This window comes from Gouania willdenowi, chromosome 14 (assembly GCF_900634775.1).
Source record: "Gouania willdenowi chromosome 14, fGouWil2.1, whole genome shotgun sequence".
Taxonomy (NCBI): domain Eukaryota; kingdom Metazoa; phylum Chordata; class Actinopteri; order Blenniiformes; family Gobiesocidae; genus Gouania; species Gouania willdenowi.
The window spans coordinates 27,814,736-27,838,088 of record NC_041057.1 but is presented as its reverse complement, the minus strand read 5'-3'; the positions used below and the strand labels follow the sequence as shown (position 1 = coordinate 27,838,088).

Below are 23,353 nucleotides of genomic sequence, written 5' to 3'. Positions count from 1 at the left end.
TGCCCCCACCTACGGTGGCTGGGAAGTGTCAGGTGAATGCATTTACAGAAACGAACACAAATGCAAACAGGTCACAACACGAATGCAAACCGGCCACAACGGAAGTGTTTCCGACGGACCGGTATTACAGTCGGACAGGTATTATGATATGAAAAATATAAGAGTATCCTAATCAACTTTCACTTACTTTCATACGCGTTTCGATGTCTTCTTCTTGTTCTTACCTGTTCTGGTGGGTTAAAAACATCCACCAGAAACGTGTCCGTCTGTAATACCGGTCCGTCGGAAACACTTCCGTTGCGGAAACCCGGTGGCCGGGAAGTGTCTGGTGAATGCATTTAAAGAAATGAACACAAATGCAAAAAGGTCACAACACGAATGCAAAATGGCCACAACGGAAGTGTTTCCGACGAACGGTATTACAGACGGACACGTTTCTGGCAGATGTTTTTAACCCACCAGAACAGAGAAGAACAAGAAGAAGACATCGAAACGCGTATGAAAGTAAGTGAAAGTTGATTAGGATACTCTTATATTTTTCATATCAGGCTATCATATCATAATACCCGTCCGACTGTAATACCGGTCCGTCGGAAACACTTCCGTTGTGGCCGGTTTGCATTCGTGTTGTGACCTGTTTGCATTTGTGTTCGTTTCTGTAAATGCATTCACCTGACACTTCCCAGCCACCGTACCCACCCTCTATGGTTATTAAAAATTGCCAAATACATTGCAACTTTTCCGCAACTCCTTCGTCGCATGTACGTCATCTCATAGGGACAATGTCAAGGGTGTGCAGTCGACCTTTTTTGGCACCAAAATGTCAAGGTTAAGGTTGCACAAATTTAGATACGGTGCTACATTGAGCAACATTTCCTTTCAATGTGTGAACTTGACCTTTGCTCAATGTCATATTGAAGGTCAAGGTCAGTCTTCTGTGTGACTGGCACCATTTAGCATGCCATATTAGAAAAACTACTATAACTCTCATATACAAAGTTCAAACTGCCTCATATTCAGTGTTGGGAACGTTACTTTTCATCGGACTGCTCCACGCTCACCATCTCTGCTGCTTCATCAAATCTGTAGTTGTTGTGTGTGTGTGTGTGCTGGCACATGTGTAAAAACACTGGCTCTGATTGGCTACCATGAAACATGACACCGCCTTAAGCCAATCATAATCGCTCACCTTGTTTTTAACCCACCTTCTCACTGCAGCTGAGTAAAAAGCCGGGGATATTTTCGGATAACAGTTTATTCAATCAATACATGTAACGCACCGCATTTAACGTTCAGTAGCGATAACAGCATTGTAACAGCGTAAAAAGTAATTAGTTACTGAAAAAAAAAAAAACGCCGTTACATAACGCCGTTATACCAAACACTGCTCATATTTAATACACATGTTGACTGTCCATCCCTGAACAAAAATCAATGTCAAAAATCAAACCCTTTCTATTTCCTACCTCAAGTCTCTCCTCCCTGCTCCCCCCTCCCCCTCCACCTAGGTCAGGGGTCAGCAATCTTTACTCTCAAAGGAGCCATTTTGCCCAATCTCACCAGGATTAAAGTCCTTCTGGAGCCAAAAAAAAAAAAAAAAAAAAACCTTCTCAATGCAAACAATACAGTGTATAAAATTCTATAAAGTTGAAATAATATCAAATAATTCTATGAGTTAATGAATTTAATTTCTTGCAACATATCAAGCAATCTATTTTCTTCCAGAATAGTCTTTTTGTTAGTTTTGTTATCTTACCAGGGATTTCATTACAACTTAAGGTTAGCCACAGGTGCAAGTTATTGCACAGTGTGATTTATTTTTAGGTTAACAAATTGTTTTTATCCTAATTTTATTTGAAGTTAATGTCATTATTCATCAATACCCTCTGTAAGAAATAATAATTAATTATTTTATTAAGTTTTTGAAAGCTATCTAGAGCCATTGCAAAAGAGTCAAAGAGCCACATGTGGCTCCAGAGCCGCAGGTTGCAGACCCCTGACCTAGGTGTAACACTGCTCTCCCTTTTTATATCCTCCCTATAATAAAATATTTCTTACCCTTCCTTAGGGAGGGCTGGTGATGGTCACAATTAAGCAATAAAATAAATCAATTTATTCTATTGCAATAACAAAACATGCATTGCTGTCTCATAATGATTGCACTTCTTGTAGCGTTGGCCTTTGACAGCATGTGCAGACAAGATAAAAAAATAAAAAAGAATAAATAAAAAGATCAAAAAATTACCCATCATGCTTTGCGTTCTCAGATGGCGCCACTTTTAGTGGCGTCTGACGCTAACAGCTCTAGCGGAAAGACGATATGTCGTGTTGACTTCAAAATAGTGTTGGATGAATCTTATAAGATGGAAGCAGGTCACTGATGAAGAAAAAACAGGCTGTGATCAGTGGGAGGGGCCTATAATGTCACTGGAAAATCCTTTGCCATCACATTCTAAATTCTGTATCTTGGCTATTTTTTAATGGATTTGCATCAAATTCACTGGTTTTCCCTTTATACTGGTTTTTTTTTTTTCAACTGGCGCTGTTTAGCACGCCATAATAGAAAAACTGCTATAACTCTCATATACAACGGTCAAACAGCCTCATATTTGATACACATGATGACTGTCCAGCTCAAAACAAGAATCAATGTGAATATATATATATATATATATATATATATATATATACTATATATATATATATAATACAGTATATATATACTTTTTTCCGCCTATAACTTGGCCACAAATTGAGATACAGTGCTCAGACTAGTACCATTATTTCCTTTCAATGTGTGACCTTGACCTTCATTCAAGGTCATATTTCAAGGTCAGTCTTTTGTTTTTCCTGCATTATTGTTTTCAATTTAATTAGTAAAAAGAACAACATTAAGGAACATTGCTCAATAAGATGTCTTTCACATGAACAATTCTTACCGGTACTTTTAACCAGTTTTATGATATTGAATTTTTTTCCATAAATTTTGCAGTTTCAATTTTCAATTGCCAAATACATATTCGTCTTGTGAATACAGGTCATGCCTAGTTATTATTATCATTATTATTATGATAGCATTTTTTAAATTTAGGGAACGTTTACCATGTTTTCCGTTTCTCAATGGGACTGACTCGGCAATCACGTCACCTGCAGTATGACCCATAGAACAGACTGGGCAGATGATGCGTAGTCATTTTACGCTTTCAGAGGCGTTTGCGTGAAATGGCTACACATTGCGCAGCGTACAAGTGTAATTACTACATGATTTGATTGAGACTGGCGTGGCACAATGATAGCACAAAACATTATTTTTTTTTTTATTTACTCAAAACCTGCTTTGTTTTTTTTTTACATAGAGCCTATTAGATTCAACAGGTTTACCTGGCTTCCATTTTCACTGCTGATCAAATAGTTTGTGACTACATTATTATTAGTTTGAGTTTTCAAAACAAAGAAAGGGTTTTATTAGCTCAGACAAAAGTTGTCAAGTCAGCGATGAATATTGTTTCCAACATTCTGTAGAAACACGGCAGAAAAAATGGAAAGGTTAAAAATTACTGATCTGATTCAAGCGATATTTGATCTAACAAGAAAACACAAAAACATTCATTCATTTATCTGTATTTTATTTGGTTTCCAAGTATTTTAAAGGCTAATGTCAACTTTTTCCAGATCATCACTGAACTTCTGAATCAGCCTGTCTAAAGGTCTAATTAATCATCTGTCGATCATTGTTGAACCAATGCTGAAAAGGAGAACACATACAGCATTTTGGTGTGAGAAAACAGATTAATACAGACATTAAAAAGTACAGTTACTGTAAGTATTGATTGTTTTGGTATTTTGGGCCATTTGTGGCTCAGATAGTATAGAGAAGTCCAGTGTCCATGTGTCCCTGGGCAGAACAGTGAACACTCAGTGGCTACTTCAGTGGTAATTAAAGCGCAACAATAAAATACAAATCAGGTATATTTACCATTTCATTACATCATGGACACCCGTTAGAAGTGTTTTCTGTTTCTGAGAAAAAAGGCTTTAAAAATCTATGTTTCAGACCTATTCAGTTCAAAGTAAATCACTACTGGCATCATCTGACTGTATGGCACATTAGGCCTGAAACAAAGAGTCCATGTACGGGTGAAGTAAACCAGTGTCCTTTGAGGAGCCTCATTGGTTTCATTGGTGTGTATTTTACCACCGTTTCAAATTACACCCTCTTCTAATGGATATTCACCAGCTGATCGATGTGCGCTAGGCTTGGTTTAGAGAGAGGACAGAGTGACTCCGACAAGAGGGCGGGGCAATGCATATTCACATACAACTATATGTAAACAACAAAAACACACACAACTGCTCACATTAGCCCAATGTTTGTGACAACCTAGTCGAAAAGCAAGAAGTATTCTGAGGTCCTCCCAAAGTCACTTTCCAATGGTAGAATAGACAAACCATCACAAACCACCCACAATGACTCATATTTGGAAAGTCCAATGGATCCATGCATGCATTAGGCCTGTGTGAGGAGGCAGAGTAAAAGATAAAGGTAGAACATGCAATCTCCACACAAAAAGGCCAGGGATGGGGTTCAATGCTAAATACTGCACCAAAGAGTGACCCAGGCTTGGGCAACAGGCGGCCTGGGGGCCACATGTGGCCCTCAGTCTAATTTTTTGTGGCCCTGTTAGAGCCCGATTTGTAACAACAACCCAAAATGTAACAAGATCTGAATTGTTGTAAAAAAAAAAAAATTTAATAAAACTCAAAATGTAATAACTGATCAACAATGTAATAAGATGCTGAGCAACATGGACACACGTACATATTTAAGCATACGCATTTGTGTCTGATACTACTCTATACAAAAAATATAAAAATAAACTCATGAACATAATCAGAATGTGTAAAAAAAGAACATTATATAAATAAACTAGAATACAACAAAAAAATAACACAAGGTATATGGAAAATATTAAATGGTATCATTAGAAATAAAAAATGATAACCGATACACCCCATACTTTATGGAAAACAACAGTATGATTAAGGATAAGGAGGAGATAGTAAATAAATTCAATCATTATTTTATAAATATTGGACCAAAACTAGGCAGAAGGGACGAAAATAAACGCAGCAGATTATGTCAGTTCAAACCCCAACACAATGTATCTGAAACCAGTAGAAAGAACAAAACAAGCAAAGACGTTGATGATGTAGACATGCAAACTTTAAAGTATGTGATTGATAGAATCAGTGCACCAATAGTAGATATATTTAACTAGATCTACTTAACTTTCAAACGGTTTTTGAAAGTGTTTCCTCAGCTGATGAAAATGGCACCTATTCACAATCTACAGGCCAATCTCAATATTACCGCAGTTCTCTAAAATATTAGAAAAAATATTTATAAATAGATTTGATAGTTTTGTAGAAATGAATAATTAACAGATAGGCAGTATGGTTTCAGGAATAATCGGTCAACAGCACAAGCACTAACATAATTAAGTGAAGAAAAAAGCGACAGTATTGATAAAACTGAATATACAATTGGAGTGTTCTTAGATCTTAAGAAGGCATTTGATACAGTTGACCACGGTATACTTATAAGAAAAATGGAAAAGTATGGTTTCAGGGGTATTGTTTTGGACTGGATAAAAAAGTTATTTATGCAACAGAAAACAGTTTGTACAGATATTCCAGAATAAATCATGCTGTTTAAATATTAAATGTAGGATACCACAGGTGTCAGTTTTGCGGCCGAAAATGTTGATAATGTATATCAATGATATTTGCAAAGTAACTGAAAAACTAAAATATGCTTTATTTGCAGATGATACCAATATGCTTTGTACTGATGGGGACTTGCAGCAGCTCTTGAGGATAGTCACTATGGAGATGTGTAAATTTAAAAAAAAAAATGGTTTGATATTAATACATTATCATTAAACCTAAATAAAACACATCTTATGTTTTTTTGGAAATCAGAAAAAATATATAGATGTAAAATTAAATATAGACAATGTTAACATAAAAAGAGGGAACAAAGTCAAATTTTTGGGTGTGATCTTGGACCACAGGATCTGAAATACATTGAAGGGAAGTTGGTGAGGAGTATTTCTATTGCTATCCTGGGCAACACAAGGCACATTCTTAATCAAAAAATCTTAATTTTACACTTGTTTTACCATATTTGAGTTACTGTCTATAGAAGTTTGGGGAGATACATACATGACGGACATCCAAACATTATTATTAATCCAAAAAAGAGCCATCAGACTGATACATAAAGCAGGATTATTGTTAAAAACACCAGATTTAAAACTCACACATCTCATCAAACTCAAAACTGTCCAAATGATTTATAAAGCAAGTAAAGGTGCACTTCTAAAAGGGTTACAGAAAAGATTTTTAGAGAGAGAAGGGGAATATCATGCAAAACTACATTTCAAGATCAAATATGCTAGAACAACATTGAAAAAGATGAGTTTAACAATATCAGGGGTTAAATTATGGAACTGTCTAAAAGATGAAATAAAACAAAGCACCAACATAAATTCACTTTTTAATAATAATAATAATATAATAATATTATTATTATTATTAATAATAATAATAATAATAATAATAATAATAATAATAATAATAATAATAATAAGCGGAACAATTTTACCAAGGACAGCAATAATATATCATATGTATATAATGGTATAAAATATATTAATACTTAAACATAATAAAAGGTTTTTGTTGATTTATATATTGCCACTCAAATTTTAATTGATGAAATTTGTGTCGTAAATAGTATTATTAATATTATGTACACGTAATATACATTTATACATGTATCTGTGTGTACGTATGTATTTATGTTTGATGTAAATGTTTATACCATACATATAACACAGCAGAATATATATTGTGATAATAGTAATATAAGTTAAATATTTTTTGTGCGTCAAGAACCTTGTTTTATTTTGTTGTGATGGGGTAGGAATGTATACGCTTTGCTTCAACCTACATCCTTTTGGCTAAAGAACTGGACTATTGAGTGTAGTTTTTTCTGTACTTTTTTTTTGTTTGTGAAGAGTTCTGAAAAAAAAAAAAGGCAATAAGCCCCATAAATAATTGACTTACTCTATAATGTAATAAAATTGTTACGGTATTCAGGGGAAATGTTTTGCCTGCCCCATAATGTAAAAATGAACCTTAGTTTTGGGCTCAGCACTTTTGTTACATTGTTGTCCAGTTATTACATTTTGGGTTTTATTACATTTCAGGGAAATCAGGGAGCGCAACCCTGCAGCAAATGCCAAATCTCCTCTTTGCCAGATATTGTCTGTTATCTGGATCAATGATCCTGATTATGGTACCGTGATCATTCACACTTTAAAGACATTCCAAGACATTTCTATCCCTATTAATAACCATACAGTAAGTCAAAATGTAAGGAATCTCCCATTTTCTTTGAAAGATTGATTGCGCAATCCGTATCCGATCTGGATGAAACTTGGAAACCGATCTTTGTTTAAAGTTTTGTCAAAATCCTTTAAGCACTTTTGATATAATCCTGCTAACAAAATAACAAACAAACTGCGGTGAAAATATGACCTCCTTGGCAGACGTAATTATTCCAAAAACACACAAGATGACGACATTAATAACAAAAACATAAATCACTACCCCAATATTACTCCAAAAACACACAAACCTTTTCTTCTTTCCTGTATTAATGCTCAGGTTGATCGTTATTTGTGGCCTCTTGCTGTGATAAAAGTTGCACATGTATGGAGTAAATCTTTGTTTTTTTATGGTTGCAAAAAAAGAGAAGAGAATTTGTTATATTTGAGGAATATTAGGATAATTAGGGTGTACACAAGTCAGAAGTGGAAGCCATACATTACAGATGGGGAAAAAAATTGGATTTATTAGCAGAGAAAGTGATGGATGCCATTATGGTTATGGATGCAGCTGAAGATCTAAACCACTACAGGTTTGATTCTACCACAGAGGTTAGAGGGAGTACACGGTGGAGCTTTTGTAGTGATTTTTCTAATTGAAAGTATATCACCTTAAAGACCAGCAGTTTAAGAGCGTAACATCAACGTTAAAAATCAAGATTTTAGGGAAAGTGAAAAAGCCAGTGTTCACCAGTGGGAGGAGATTATATTGGACAATTGATTACTTTTTTGTTTCCATTACCTTCTTTTTGTTTTGTTTTTAACAGTTGCAGGGCATATGAGTGAAAATCGAGCCAATGATTAACAATATGACCCTGGGTTCACCAGCCACAAGGTGCACAGACACAAAACAACGAATTTTCTTGTTTCTACGCAACAACACACTGGCTTTATGTGGGTCGACTCACAAACCATAAAAATAAGCATCAGAAAACATCTAGTTGAAGACCTGACCTAAAGAAGATAGTGAGTGGTGGTTTTCCTATCTTGGAGGTTAAATGCTTCAAAACAAACTACAGTAGAGAGCATAATTGCCCTTTGGTCTTCAGCATCCCTCGGTATCTCCTCTCTATAGTGATAAAATCACAAAAACACAGGCTCACAGGTGAGATACCTTATCCAGCCGTGGATGAAGCTTTCTAACTCCGCTCTGTGTGAACAACTATCATAAACAAACTGCTGAACTGCACACTGTGGTTGAACTTGCTAGCAACAAGGGAATGCAGGCCAACAGCAATTACACAATCTTGATCAAGAACACAAAAACTTAACACCACAGATGTGAGGTATTGTGGGAACAAAAATGTTCAAAGAGTTTTTTCGTTTAAGTTAGTTGAACAAGCATTTAAAAAAAAGCTTTTTGCAACAAAACGTGCTTGTTTATATTCATTTACAATGGGATCAAGTAATGAATTGGGATAGTGTAACATTTATTTCTCAGGTTTACGTGTTTTCCCTAAGCTTGTGTTTGTTTTCTCTAAGTATGACAATAACTCAGATCAACTTCACATAACAACAGTTACCTAATCTTTAAGATTCTTTTTGAAATTCTCGCAGGAAAATGTGTCTTACATTCAGTTGCCCCAGTATATGAATGCTAGTGGTAGTAGCATAGATGTGGGCTGAATGGAGCTTGTGGGTCTAGTTCTCGTGGTCAAACCTATTGTTTCTATGTAGTCTTCACATTCAGCTTTAGCTACAGGTGCTTCATCCTGTCTCATATAACATGATGTACGTTACTTCCAACCAGTTCAGTAACTGGCTCTTTGAGGGAAAGTGCGTGTGCATGTGATCTGCCAACCTGTCCAGGGTGTATTTTGATCATTATGCATCCGAGCACAAGTGTCTTCTGGACTAGTTCTGTATTTTACTCTTGTCAACTCGTGCATGTTGCGGACAGAAAACAGGAGCCTTTAGACTTTAGTTCAAAAGAGTCAAATAGAGTGTTTAAACTGGAACATCTTGACTGGATGACTTTTTTTATTTGAACTAGTGGAGCTGATGATTTGATGATCACATATAATGCAGAGTCATGGTCTCAAACTTAGTTCTTGGACCGTCTCAGTCTTGCAGGTTTTAAATGGTAACATTTGAAGATGTAAACCTTGATTATCCTTTACTTTCCTGTTGTTGGTAGTTGGTGAAAACTGCTGACTTGGACCCCAGACAGAACTACGTCATTGGTTTCCATCCTCACGGTGTATTGGTGGCTGGAGCCTTCACCAACTTTTGCACCTATTCTACTGGTTTCAAAAAGCTGTTTCCAGGTATCACCAGCCACCTGCTCATGTTGCCACTCTGGTTCCGCGCCCCCTTTTTCAGGGATTACATCATGTGTGCAGGTGAGTGCTGAAGTTAGAGATGTCCATTCCAATCATTTGTTCCTAGGATGTAGATATGCAAACAGTATTTTAGGTAACCAATGCATCTCTATGATATACAGTATAAAGCATTAATATGTATGAATCTTTAAGAGCATTACATTATACTTTTTCTAACATGGTCACTCTATTGAAGATAAAAATTAACTGTTAAATGCATAAGCACCAACAAACCATCAGACATGAGCTTAGAGCAGAGCGACACTTTAGGGTGCTTGCACACCGACTGTAGACTGCAATCACCTCAATCACCCGTGACCAGTCGCTTGACCATAGAGGCGCTTTTTGGTCACTCCATCATTTCATCGCTCCAGTGACATGATGACCAGGGGACTGTGTGTGTGTGTGTGTGTGTGTGTCTGTGGAGCCGGTGACAGGGGAGAGAGAGGGCAGATTACTTCATCTCTGGCCGCACTTATCATAGACAGCGCCGCTTTTACGATTTAAATGATCAATTTACGGGGTTACTAAAGGATAAGTTCACCCAGAATGTAGGCTTATTCAAAAAGTTAACCGCTTTAATTTTGCCTCGGTAAGTTGAGGAAGCGTACAGCGCTCCCGCTGCAGTCATCTCACTGTAGTAGGAGAGAGGGGCTGCTTCCTCGACTCTACAGACAATGACAGCCGGGAGAGTTGTCGATTGAAGTCGCTTGAAAAGTTCCACTTTTTCAACTTTGAGCGACTCGGTCGCGCAAGACCTTGTCCCCGGAATCGCACAAATCGGATTGCTTGAAGGGAGGTCGCATGAGGTCGCGTCATTTACATTGATTTTGAATGTAATCTAGTCGCTTCAGTCGTGTTCGGTGTGAATGCACCTTTAGACCAGATATGAGTAACTGGGGGCCACATGGAGTACTTTAATTATGTGCGGTCCCCAAAGTAAAGACATGTACAAAATTACTCCAAGAACACACAAAAGGAAAAACATATACTACCTCCACTTGTTTTATGTGAGCTGAGGTTGAAATCACTTGGCTAAAGTTGATAACCAGCTTCGTAGTACAGCTGCTCTGTGAAGGCCAATGTTTGGTAAAGCTGATATTCAGAGTTTCTGAGAAACGTCTCGACGTCCCGCCCTAAACAGCCTCACTTCCTCCCACTGCCTCTCCCAATCTACCAGAAGCCACACCTCTCTGTTCTGCATGCGCATCGCGAAACATAACAAGGTTGCATCGGGTCGCATTGATATAGGTCTATGGATCAGGTAAGAGCCAAAAGCATATTTACCTTTTTGCTGTTGTGACACGCGGCCTTGTTTCCGTGCACAGTTCCACAATCACTTTGATTGACAGTCTCAAAAACAGGAAGTCGAAGCCTATTGGCTCGGCGCACTTGGCAATCATTTCCATTTGTATAGGGGTCTATAGGACGAAAGAGGAACTTATATACATTAATGTATATGAATGACTACCAGCAGTAGACCATAGTAAAAAATTAGTTAGGTATTTTTTTGCATTTCAAAAGAATCAAACATAAACGTAGATTTTTCAGAAAATCCGGATATTAGCTTTAAGTGAACCGCGCTAATGGAGATATATTGCGGATATATTTATCCGGCAATGTAGTACAGGCCCAAAAATTACACAATTGGACCACAAAAAAACACTGTACAACACAAATTTAAAACAACAAAAGCAGACCAAAATGCCTCCATATTGTCCAGCATTTACAGTTTGTATAGCATTACTGCTCCATTACAGCTCTTCAGCTGCTCCAGTGGTGGGGTAATGGTAATCAAATGGTCAAGGGTTTACCATTGCTCCAACCTGGAGCAAGTCCTTTAAACCCAACTGTTTGTAATTGTAATATAAAACAGCTGTAATTAATCACAATGCACTACATGTTATCTGAACCACCTCACTGTTGATCCGCAATGCCTGCTAACCGCATCAATCACACTCCCTAATGTTACAGCTTTGAGTGTGTGTGCTTTACATACTGAGAAAGAGCAAAGCCTAAAGGCGCACCATTTGTGGCTGTGTGTATGAGCCTGTGCACGTGACCCACGTGTTCACTCACAGATCAGGTGCCTCATTTATAAAAGTGTGCCAAGGACATCATTATTTCAGTGTTTGATGATAACACATCATAGCATTTTACTGTAGTAATTTGTGTACCTTTATTGTAGGTCTAATTCCCTCTGACAAAGAAAGTGCCTGTTATCCACTTCGTCAAAAGAAGGGTGGCAACGCGGTTGTGATAGCTGTTGGTGGAGCTCCAGAAGCTTTAGATGCCCATCCTGGGAGTTACGATGTCCTCTTGGCCAAAAAGAAAGGCTTCATCAAAATGGCCATGGTACACGGGTAAGTGGAGATAGTAGAAAGAGTTCTGTGTAATTTAGAGGAATTTTGTGGCAAATCTTTGTACGTATGCACGTATATATATATATATATAGTTTAGGGAACACCTATTAACCATTATTTAGTTGCTTATTAGCATGCATATTAGTAACATATTGACTTAATTAGTCATTATTAAGTACTTATTACTGCCTTATTCTGCATGGCCTCATTATACAACCACTAAGTCATTAACTAAGAGTTTTCCCTCAATAACCTCAGAATTATTACTTATTAGTATTAAGTAAGGAAGTTGTTGTATGTAGGTGTTCCCTAAACTAAAGTGTTACCATATACTGTATATATATATATATATATATACACATTATATATATATACACACACATATATATCTGAATTATTTTGTCATTTACTCAATAATTCTTGTTTCCTCTTTCATTTTTTTATTTTACTTTCTCCTGAGGGCCAAAATGGATGCCTGATTCGGCCTGCTGGCCTTGAGTTGGACACTTGTGTACTAGAACTTCAGTTTCTGAACCAATAAAAAAAAAAAAAACATGCACTCCAGGACATTGGGTTATTTCATCAGTAATTGATTCACAATGTGCTACCATTTCTCACTTATCTTTTCAATTATAATAGAAGTATCCTCAGCCTCACTTTCATTTAGGTCGATTAGATTAGATCAGATTTTATTCTGTTACAAAAACAAAGTCCATAGTTAGAAGATAATGCTACGGTCTAAGACATTTTGAACAGACATCTAAATAATGCTCTTGTTTGAACGTATTTCAGCGCTCATCTGGTGCCAGTGTTTTCATTTGGAGAGAATGAAGTATTTGACCAAGTTGGGAACCCTAGAGGAACCTGGTTGAGATGGGTACAAGAAAACCTGCAAAGCTTTATGGGAATTTCTCTGCCACTGTTCCATGCACGGGGTGTTTTCCAGTACTCTTTTGGACTCATGCCCTATAGAAAGCCCATCACTACAGTCGGTAAGTAAACAACCAAATGTCTTTATTTGGATATTCATAGTGAGACCTTACGTTGGTGAGCCATTGAGAACTTTCTGCTGAGCACTTTGTACTCTCCATTATAGTTGGACGGCCTGTAAAGGTGGAGAAGAACGAGAAGCCAACAGCGGCGCAGCTCGACGCCCTCCACCAGCTCTACATGGATGAGCTCAGCAATCTGTTTGAGGAGCACAAAGGCAGCTTCGGCGTGGATGAGGACATACATCTGAACTTTGTGTAAAGAGGACGAAGCAGGGAGGGGGAATGAATGCATATTTATTTGTCACACTTAAATTCTGCAGATTTACATTTTGTTGCTCTAGAGTGACCTGCCACTCGCACACTTTTACGGATGATGTCCATGTCCACTAAACAAAACACGCAGGCTGCTTTTTCAGCTTTGGATTCTATGATTTTTTTTGGTAAAATGCCTTTGAAAAACAATAAAAATATATTATTTAAAGGTCCAGTATTATGCTATTTTTCACACATTACCATTTGTTATAAGAACCCCAACAACATAGTATTTGAGCTTTATTTTTCCAAACTCACCTGTTTTTAGAGTTTTACCCTTCTGAAAAATCACTTTCATGTTGCTTCTAAAAACAGGCTGTTTTGGACCTTCATGCAAATGCATGAGTGGGCATGTCTGTAGACACAGACTCCATGCCTCGCTCTTGGAGAGGGTGATCACCTTAGCAATTTTCTTTTGCTATCCACACGCTCTGGTTATGGTTTTTAGCCAAAAAATGACACATTACAGTAAATGACATGCTATTTAAGAGGCTATTATGATTGTGAGTCCGACAAATGCTGCTTCAGGGTGTGTGTGTTTGCGGCATCAGCAGCGGAGTAAACTGTCATCTGAGTCAGCTGTTTCAAACACTCACAGGAGTGTTAAGCTGCTAAATCACTTTCTTGTCATCCTCACCGCTTCTAACCACAGGAATAGTCCATTAAAGGTGATAATAATTTGTTTTGTCCAACCGCTGCGTCGTATTGGGTCACAACGTCAGATCATATCAAAGGCGATACGAGGCAATATAACTGCTACTAAAAATGGAACTGATTGTGAGTACTCACACTGCGCTTCAGATTATCTATACACTGGATTATCTATATACTGAACATAAATATATTATCTGTGGATAAAGGGACTAGTGGTTAAGGGAGAAGGCTTGTAATCGTAGGCTCACTGGTTTTAATCTCCCTGGTCCATCACTGTGGGATGTTGATCAGTCCCTTACTGTATATTAACCCTAACTGCTCCCAGGGTGCTACATCGTGGCTGTCGACTCCTCCTCAGGGAGGGGTTAAATGCAGAGAACACATTTTGTGTATGTAGCTTTAAATATATGACAATACTCTACATTAAACCGCAGTGTTTGTTTTGGCTCTGAGAGGTCTGAGTTTGAGAGGGAGGAGCTCACATTCTTAAAGGGTAGGAGGAGCCAGGATTTTCAGGAGGAGGAGTTTCCCCCTTATGACTTAATTTTGGGGCAAAAATCCAACTCACCCATTTGGAGCTGACTTTTTACAAAATGTGGAATAACAAGGGAGGGAATAAACAGAACATGTTCAACTTTGGCGCTCTGAATGAGGCTAAAGGAATGTAAATCACTGTAGCAAAACCGTTATAAAATGATTTTTTTCATAATACTGCCCCTTTAAAGGTTGTGATAGTGCGTGCATTCTATTTTTATTACACAATGTTTTTATTTCTACCCTAAACTTAACCATTTCCACCTTGTTATAATGGAAACAACAGGGTTTTTCAACCTTGGGGTCATGACCCCATTGGGGGCCACCTGGAATTTAAATGTGGTCGCCTAAAATGTCTAGTAATTGATCAAATTAATTACCGAATAAAGATATATCTATTATTTAAGTTTTGGAAAAATATTATTCTTTTTCAAATTAAAGTAGAATACAATGTTAAACAACTGTATTGTACCTTTACTTTCTCAAATATAAATCTAGTATAAAGAAAACATATAAATATCAATTCATTAACTAATTAATTAAATACAGCACAAAAATTTAACTTTGTGCACAAATCCTGGTTACTCTGTATTAGTAACACAGTATAACAAACACGATTAAAAACTGATTCTAGAATATGTTTTTAACTCTGGGGTCACAAGAAATTTGTGATACAAAAAAAGGTTGGGAACCACTGCTGTACAAGGTCACAGAGCTGGTGCCTATCACTGTATATATTAAGAGTACACCCAATAAACCCAGGATAGGACTCCATCAGCACAGGAAAAACATATAAAGCTTGACATTCACACTCCCATTTATTGTTATGGCACATTTAAAGACTAAAAACAGATCTGTAATCTCGATGTAAAAAATATCCCAGGTCGATTCTGGGAATTAAATTCAGGGCCTTTTTGCTGTGAGGCAGTAATGGCACAGTAAGGGTTCAACGTCGTGCTTTAGAAATCAATTGGTGTTTATATATACTGGTTAGCTCAACTGGTATGTCATTGGACTTGCACACAAGAGGTCCCCAGTTCTAAAATGAGCAATAGACCATCTGCCAGCGTGGGTCCTTGGGCAAGACCCTTCACGCTACTGCCTACCTCATACAATGATGAGAGACAATGAAATGAAAGACATGCCGGCTCAGACGTCGCTTGGCCAAAAGAGGTCTGCGTCAGAGCAATGAAAAATGGGCTACTGGAACAAGACTGAAATGGGCGAGATGCGATAACAGGGCTCTGTTGGAATGCTACTACTCCAGTAACCCTAGTCAGAGTGGCTACATGCAAAGGATGTGGGAGAAATGGTTACTACGAAACCCACAGTCCAAACTCATAGCAAAACACCTAGTAGCTCAGAGTTCCAACATCCACAAAAGGCAACTGCTATCCCAACATCAGATTGATGAGGTACAACACCAATGCTACGGCAAGGTGGAGCCATGCGGCCAGGAGATAACACCAAACCCCCCTCCGGAGATTGGGTACGAAACCCCATTAACCGCAATCATGCTGAACAAGCAAAGCTGAGGTGCCGGAGGTTCCGTCATGGGAGCACAAGCCCCTATATGTACCTTCTCAACCTCTTTCCAGAATTTGCTCAGAGTAGGACATGTAAGACAGGCTTTTTCCTCTCCAACATTTAGTGCCATGAGCAGAGTATTTTTCACATTCATACGGTGTGATAAAGTACCTCATGTTGATCACCTTCCATGCTAATTATCTCCAGTATTTGAAGAAAGTCGTCTTTAGGTTTCATGCAGGAGTTTTTACCATTCCTCTACCTCGATGCTAATGTTTTCCCATTTTTCTCTTACCTTATTTTCAATTAAACATTGCTCTTGTAATATTTGATAAATATTGGAGAGATTTCCTTTAGCTTTCTTTGTGTAACATGGAAAACTGGCCCGGAGTTTGATTCTTGGCGTGTAATACAATCACCATCAAAGCATCCTTTAAACTTTCATAAGATTCTCTTTCATAGTTTCATTGCATGACTAACGTAGTGAGAACTTCATGGACCGGCGTTTGTGCCTTTAAGGCAGTCAATGATCTGAAGTGGAAGAGTCACGTTGAGCAACGATTCACACGCACACACACACACGGTGTTTTGTTATTTTAATACGTAAGGGTCAGATAACAATATTATGGACTTATTTTTGAAGACTTTGGTCAAAGTACAAGAGCAGCGCATACAGCGATGGCTGGATAAGCTCATATCTTATCTCACCAAATTCTTGGAAGAAAAACATGTTGTTATAACTTGGCTCTTATAACAACAGAGAACAACAGTTAATAATAAGTTTAATACTGTTTAAAAATATAAAAGCTCAGGGAAATTGTATTTTGTAATTTTAATATTGATTGTGCATTTTATTCACTTTGTACCTTTGTACGTGCTCTATGAACAAAGTTTGTTGTTATTATTATTATCTGAAGTGTTTGACATCCAGCGCAGTAATTTAATAGATGCAAGCTGCAGGCAAAAGTCATATATTTAGATATCTGCTCCACAGATACAGAGTGCATGACATAAATTATATGAGTGTGAAACGCTAATGCAACACTAAAGTAGTTTATTAATAAGGACATTATGTAACAGATAGACACATTGCCAGTTGAACTTATTGCATCAAGACAAAACAACAAAGGCAATTGATTATTAAAAAAACAAAATTTAAAGGTAAAAAATATTTCATGATAATGGTGTAATATTGGATGATTTCATCCTCAATGTTGTATAAGTTTCACAGCAACGGCAGCATGTCAAATCAGTGTAACCATTTTCATTAGAAACAGTTGGTGATAGGTGCTATCAGATGGGATGGCCTACAGCAGACACCAAATACAAAAGGTTTGATTCTTCTCCAGCAGACAACAAATAATTAGTTATAGAGTTAAAATAAGAGTTAAAATCAGAGTTAAAATCAGAGTAATATAATCACGACTGTGAAGATTCACACTCTTGGAGTTGTGTGTCTTTGTGTTTTAGATAATCCCATATTCTTGTCTACAGATTGAAACCCAAGTCATTTGTTGACAATGTGTAAGTGTAAGTTCTCAAACTATTATGGCTCAAGTACCCCCTTTGTCCAACTTCAACATTTAGCTTAGAAAACTATTTAAAAACAATTATATATAATATATATATATATATATATTTCTTGCATTTTAGTTGAACTTGATTCACAGTCACAAAAAATACAGTTGTTTAAGATTTTTTTTGTTGTAATAAAATAATAATAATAATAATAATAATAATAATAATAATAATAATAATAATAAAATTAATAATAATAATAATAATAATAAAATTATTTACATTTTTTACAAATTTCAGGTGACCCATTGGTTGAAAAACATTGATTTAGTGGCTCCAGAATAGATTTATTTTTTTTTCATTTCCAGTAATATCACGCCTGGGGGGGACCAAGACACACTTTATTTGTTATTTTACCTTTCTCTTTCTCTCTCTCAAGTACCCCTTGTAGTGCCATCACGTAACCCCATTTTAGAAACACTGGTGTAAGCTACACTGTTTCACAGCTAAAAAATGACACAGGCGTGCACTCTGGTCCTACTGTGTTTCCCAATCGTCAAAACACAAAGAAAACTAAGCAGTGTTTCTGTAAAGGACTTCTGACTGGTCTAGTCTATATCATGACTTCTGCTCTAAGTAAGATCTATTAATGGGATAGACGGATCAGGAATAGGTCACTCCTTTAGTGTTTTTGATGCTAAAATACACACTGAAAAATAATCCGTGTAAGAAATTTGTTGGCTAAGAATTTTTTTGTACTTTCTGAATAACTTTTAACTTTTAAGTTGCATTTCTAAATTGTGAATTCAATAACCTGGTAAGAAGTTAACCAGCATCGTAGTACAGAACATACAGAATAAATCCTGAAAGTGAGCGCTGCCCTCTGTTGTTGTTCTTTGTTCCAATAGAATAGATGCAGCAGGTGCACGTTGCTGCCCCCACAGTTCAGCAAAGGAAGTGTTTGTAAACTATAAATAGTCTATCGTTTACTGTGTGGATTTATTTTATCTATTTATAATTTTTTCTAAAAGGATTTGAGGATAGGGTGCACGGTGGCTTAGTGGTTAGCACGTCTGCCTCACAGCAAGAAGGTCCTGGCTACAAGCCCTGGGGACACTTGGGTTCTGTGAGGAGTTTCTATGTTCTCCCCGTGTTGCGTGGGTTTCCTCCGGGTACTCCGGCTTCCTCCCACAATCCAAAAACATGACTGTAAGGTTGAGTGGAGTCTCTAAATTGCCCGTAGGAGTGAATGTGAGTGTGAGTGGTCCCTGCGATGGACTGGGGTCCTGTCCATCAGTGTACCCCCGCCTAGCGCCCAGCGTAAGCCGGAGATAGGCACAGGCAGTCCCTCGCAACCCTGAAATACAGGAACAAGCGGGTCTGAAAATGGATGGATGGATGGATTTAATGATGATGATGACCATGTATGTATTAGCTATGTGGTTCTACTTTCAGACTAGTATGAATTGTAAGTCAGGGAGCGGCGCTTTAGTAAAGTAATTTCTTTTAAATAGTAAATGAACTTGATTTATAAAGTAGGGATGTAACGATTAACCATAAGGCAGTTAAAAATCGATTCATAGGGGTCACGAGTCATATCGATAATTTAAAAATTGAATCGCAGTACTTTTTTTAAACAGCAGAGGGCGATATATCCTTCTCTTGCTTGAACTACGTCACTCACACGAGATGTGAGCGTCTGCGCCAGAAGAGCAAAATGATTGGTTGGAGGCTAGCCTATCATTTACAGTCTGTGGAGCAAGCCTTAACATGGCTGCTGCGGAGCAAAAGTTTGAAATTCAGGATGCACCGCCGTGTTTTAAGTCGGAGGTGTGGAAGCATTTTGGCTTCCCCAAGACGGAAAATGAAAGAGGTGAGGAAGTAACGGACAAGACAAAAACTGTGTGCAAATATTGCAGGAAGACAGGGAACTATACAAATAGCACAACCAACATGATGCAGCATTTAACCCGACACCACAGCGAGAAACTCCAGTCACCTCCCCTTGTTAAAAAAACATTAAAAGGACAAACCACACTGACGGGCCGGTTTGCGGCCCCGCTCTCCCAAACGAGTGCAAGAGCCAAAGAAATTACGAGGTGCATTGGTGTTTTCATGGCTAAAGACATGAGGCCGTTTTCTGTGGTTGAAAATTATGGATTTCGGCTTTTGATAAACACGCTTGAGCCCAAATACCATATCCCATCACGCCCGCACTTCAGTCAGTGTGTAATGCCTGCGCTTTACAATGAAACTAAAATAAAGGTGGCTCAGACACTCAGAGATGCCGCTAGCATAGCGATAACAACAGATGTTTGGAGATCCAGGGCTACACAGAGTTATATCACCATCACAGCCCACGTAATCACCAGCGAGTGGGAAATGGCTAACGTTGTGCTTCAAACACGGCCCCTTTTTGAAACACACACGGGGGTGAACATTGCTGAAGTGTTGAAGTCGGCGATTACAGAATGGCAGCTAGAAAGGCCTAATCACACAATTTCTGTCGTTACGGATAATGCAAGAAATATGGATGTTGCCGTTAGAGAGGCTGGGCTAGCACCTCACGTTAAGTGTTTTGCCCACACGTTAAACTTAGCCACTCAAGCGGGTTTGAATGTGCCCCGTGTCAGCCGTTTGCTGGGCAGAGTGAGATAGATTGCAGGCTTCTTCCACCGAAGCCCCACAGCCACTGGTGTGTTAATGTCTAAACAGAAGCTGCTGCAGCTTGAACAGCACAAGCTTATCATCGATGTCACCACGCGATGGAATAGCAGTCTGGATATGATGGAACGCTGTCTCGAACAGCAAGCAGCTGTGACGGCAGCTCTCCTTAGCCCAGATGTCCGACAAAGTGCACGTGAAATTGACACCATGGATGGCTCTGACATCAGTGACGCTGAGGACATAGTTAGGCTTCTTAAACCTCTGAAAAAAGCCACGACCGTGTTGTGTGACGAAAAAAACCCAACTGTGTCTCTCATTGTGCCATTAAAGCATATGATCGAGCATAGCATGGCATCCAACGCGGAAGACTCCCTCACTGTAGGCAACATGAAGAGAGCTATCCTCAACAACCTCTCGGACAGATACAGTGGGGAATGCAAATACCTGTTGGAGTGCACCGCATTAGACCCCAGATTTCGAAGTCTGCCCCACCTAGAAGAAAACCAGCGACTGGATGTGTTTCACAGCCTGAAGGAAAAAGCTTTGCAGCTGCACAACCAGGTATTTAATATTTATTTTACTCTCTTTCTCTGAATATGTACATTGATTTTTAATGACTTGGTTTATTTGACTTCTTATTGCCTGTATTAAATTTATTATGTTTTATGTTATTTATTTATTTTTATTATGTTGTGTTTGTTATTGCCTGTATTATTATGCTATCTAACTGTTGCTCCTTTTCTATTACTGCTATTTAGTCCTATTTCAATGTGGAGGAAACGGATGGGGATGGTGCCAGTGGCCCTTCATCTGCAGCAGAACAGTCTGTAGACCACACAGACACAGTAGGAGATGAGCTGGCACAACCTCCTCCCAAGAAGACGGCCTTGGAAGACCTCCTGGGAGGGACTTTCCCCAAAGCAGCACGTTCCAGCAATGGAATTGATGCAGAAATGGATAAATATAAAAATGAAACGCCCATTCCCCTCACAAGTTGTCCACTCAAGTGGTGGAAAGAAAAAGGTCCGCTGTACCCACTTCTTTCCCCTCTCGCAAAAGCACGTCTCTCCATACCCGCCACCTCTGTCCCTAGTGAGAGGGTCTTTTCAACAGCAGGGGACATTGTGAATAACCAGAGGTATCAGCTTCTCCCTGAACATGTAGACATGCTGATTTTTCTTAAAAAGAACATGTGAAATCCCAGTTAAGAGGAAAGGGAGGAAAGAGAGCGAATGAAAGCCATAGTTTGTTTATTTATATAATTTCTTTGTTATGGGATTTTTTTTTAAATTGAAATTGTTAAGGCACAAAATACATTTTCAGTTGGACTTAAAAAAAAAAAAAAACTATTATGCAGTTTTGCATTGTTTATTATAGAACCAGAATTAAAATTAATAGGCTTCATTTTCATTTGTATTATTCCTTTATTTATTTCATTCAGGATTTATTTTTAGTTAAATTGCATTGTTTTGAATAGCTTATTAAGGGATTCATTTGACAATGAAAGATAAAGGAAAATATAACAGTATTTTCTAGTTTGTTTGTTTTTTTGAAAAAAATACAAATAAAGGAATATTTTTCAGTCATTTGTTTACAGTCTCATTTTTTAAAATAAATCGTGAGAGAATCGTATCGGGGACCCAGTATCGTGAATCGAATCATATCGGGAGTTGAGTGAATCGTTACATCCCTATTATAAAGTGTTTAATCCCCACTGAAGTAGTCTCATAGAGGTTCACAATATCAGCTCATTCATGTATTCACGCAAAGTAAACATTAAAGGTGCTAGTTGAACAATAGGATCAACTTTTAAGTGTCTTGCCCAAGGACACTTCGACACACAGACATGTATAGCACTGGGATTGAACGCCCAACCTCTCTATCAGGACTGACCTGAGCCAAGGTCACCCTATTTTATTTTTGAGTTTTTATATTTAGTTTGAAACTTGAAAAGCTCAAGTCAAATTAATTTTAATTTATTAATTTGGTAATAATATTCATAATAAATAATTTCTAAAAATAATTTAAAAATTAAAATATCGTATCGATCTGGTTCGTACCCATCCCTAAACTATACCAAAAAGAAAATGGTGAAATTATCTGGACTGACACTGTTTGTCTGCTGCATTTAAAAGTCTGAATACTAAATAAAGAATCAAACAAACTAGATAAGATTATTGTGTATGAAGAAACCAATATTATCACTCACAATGCAGGTCTCATGGAGGTAGGCCGACACCTGGGACACACACCGGAGCAGACCAGGGTCAAGCCCCGCCGGTCAGCACCCACGTGACAGCGGGGATAAGTAGGCAGTGACGGACACGCAGAGCTCAGTCCTCTCCTGGTCCTCTCCTGGTCCTCTCCTGGTCCTTCACCCGCGGGCCGGCTCTCCTCTCCTCTCCTCACCTCACCTCACCGCCCGCCGTGCCTCCGGCAGCCCTGGCCCCTCCCCGCTCCGGTTAAATGTCCAGGCGGCTCCGTGGAGCAGCGCTGTTGGAGCTCTGAGCCCGGGCTGCTTCAACCTTCATACCGACACCAGCCTCTCAGCTTCGGCCTCAACCACAGCCATGAAGACCATCCTCGCTGCTTATTCTGGAGTCCTCAAAGGTGAGAATATAACACTACACTTTACATAGATTTATCTACAATAAAGTGCATCTTTAGGGTTATACAGCAACAATATTTAGATTGCTCATAATGTTCATTTAGAAATAATTACCATTTTGTTTATATTATACTATTAATACTTACTATAGGTTTAAACGAAAAAATAATGGAACAAATGTATAGAACAGAATAAGTCATATTACAGTGGATTGCAACAGTCCCTGCAGGCTGTGTTTGATGTGCTGGTTTCAGTCTTTGGAACATTGAATTATATCCCTCATTTATAACCTTGAAGATGTTTAATTTAAGACAAGCTTCCGTGTTTTTAAATCTAAACTAAAAAAGTGTTTCTCGAATCATTTCTCATCCATCCATCTTTATTTTGCTTATGAAACGAGAGA

The 23,353-nt window shown here is 38.1% G+C and overlaps 2 protein-coding genes and 1 long non-coding RNA gene across 3 annotated transcripts in view; 2 read left to right on the top strand and 1 right to left on the bottom strand.

The window, feature by feature from the left end:
- The window catches only part of mogat2 (monoacylglycerol O-acyltransferase 2), a 21,338-nt gene extending 7,725 nt beyond the window's left edge, over window positions 1-13,613 (top strand). Inside the window, exons 3-6 of the mRNA XM_028466096.1 lie at window positions 9,592-9,796; window positions 11,964-12,138; window positions 12,931-13,130; window positions 13,235-13,613. Coding sequence (XP_028321897.1) covers window positions 9,592-9,796; window positions 11,964-12,138; window positions 12,931-13,130; window positions 13,235-13,389 — 735 coding nt within the window. The 3' untranslated portion in view covers window positions 13,390-13,613. The remainder of the gene's footprint in view (window positions 1-9,591; window positions 9,797-11,963; window positions 12,139-12,930; window positions 13,131-13,234) is intronic.
- On the bottom strand, window positions 7,900-22,771 carry LOC114475369 (uncharacterized). Its single transcript, XR_003675463.1, has 2 exons — window positions 22,552-22,771; window positions 7,900-9,838 (listed from the first exon to the last, which is right to left on the bottom strand). It is a non-coding gene; the product is annotated as an uncharacterized LOC114475369 (long non-coding RNA).
- The window catches only part of dgat2 (diacylglycerol O-acyltransferase 2), a 20,827-nt gene continuing 20,124 nt past the window's right edge, over window positions 22,651-23,353 (top strand). The window contains exon 1 of the mRNA XM_028466095.1: window positions 22,651-22,952. Within this exon, the coding sequence (XP_028321896.1) occupies window positions 22,913-22,952 (40 nt within the window). The 5' untranslated portion in view covers window positions 22,651-22,912. The remainder of the gene's footprint in view (window positions 22,953-23,353) is intronic.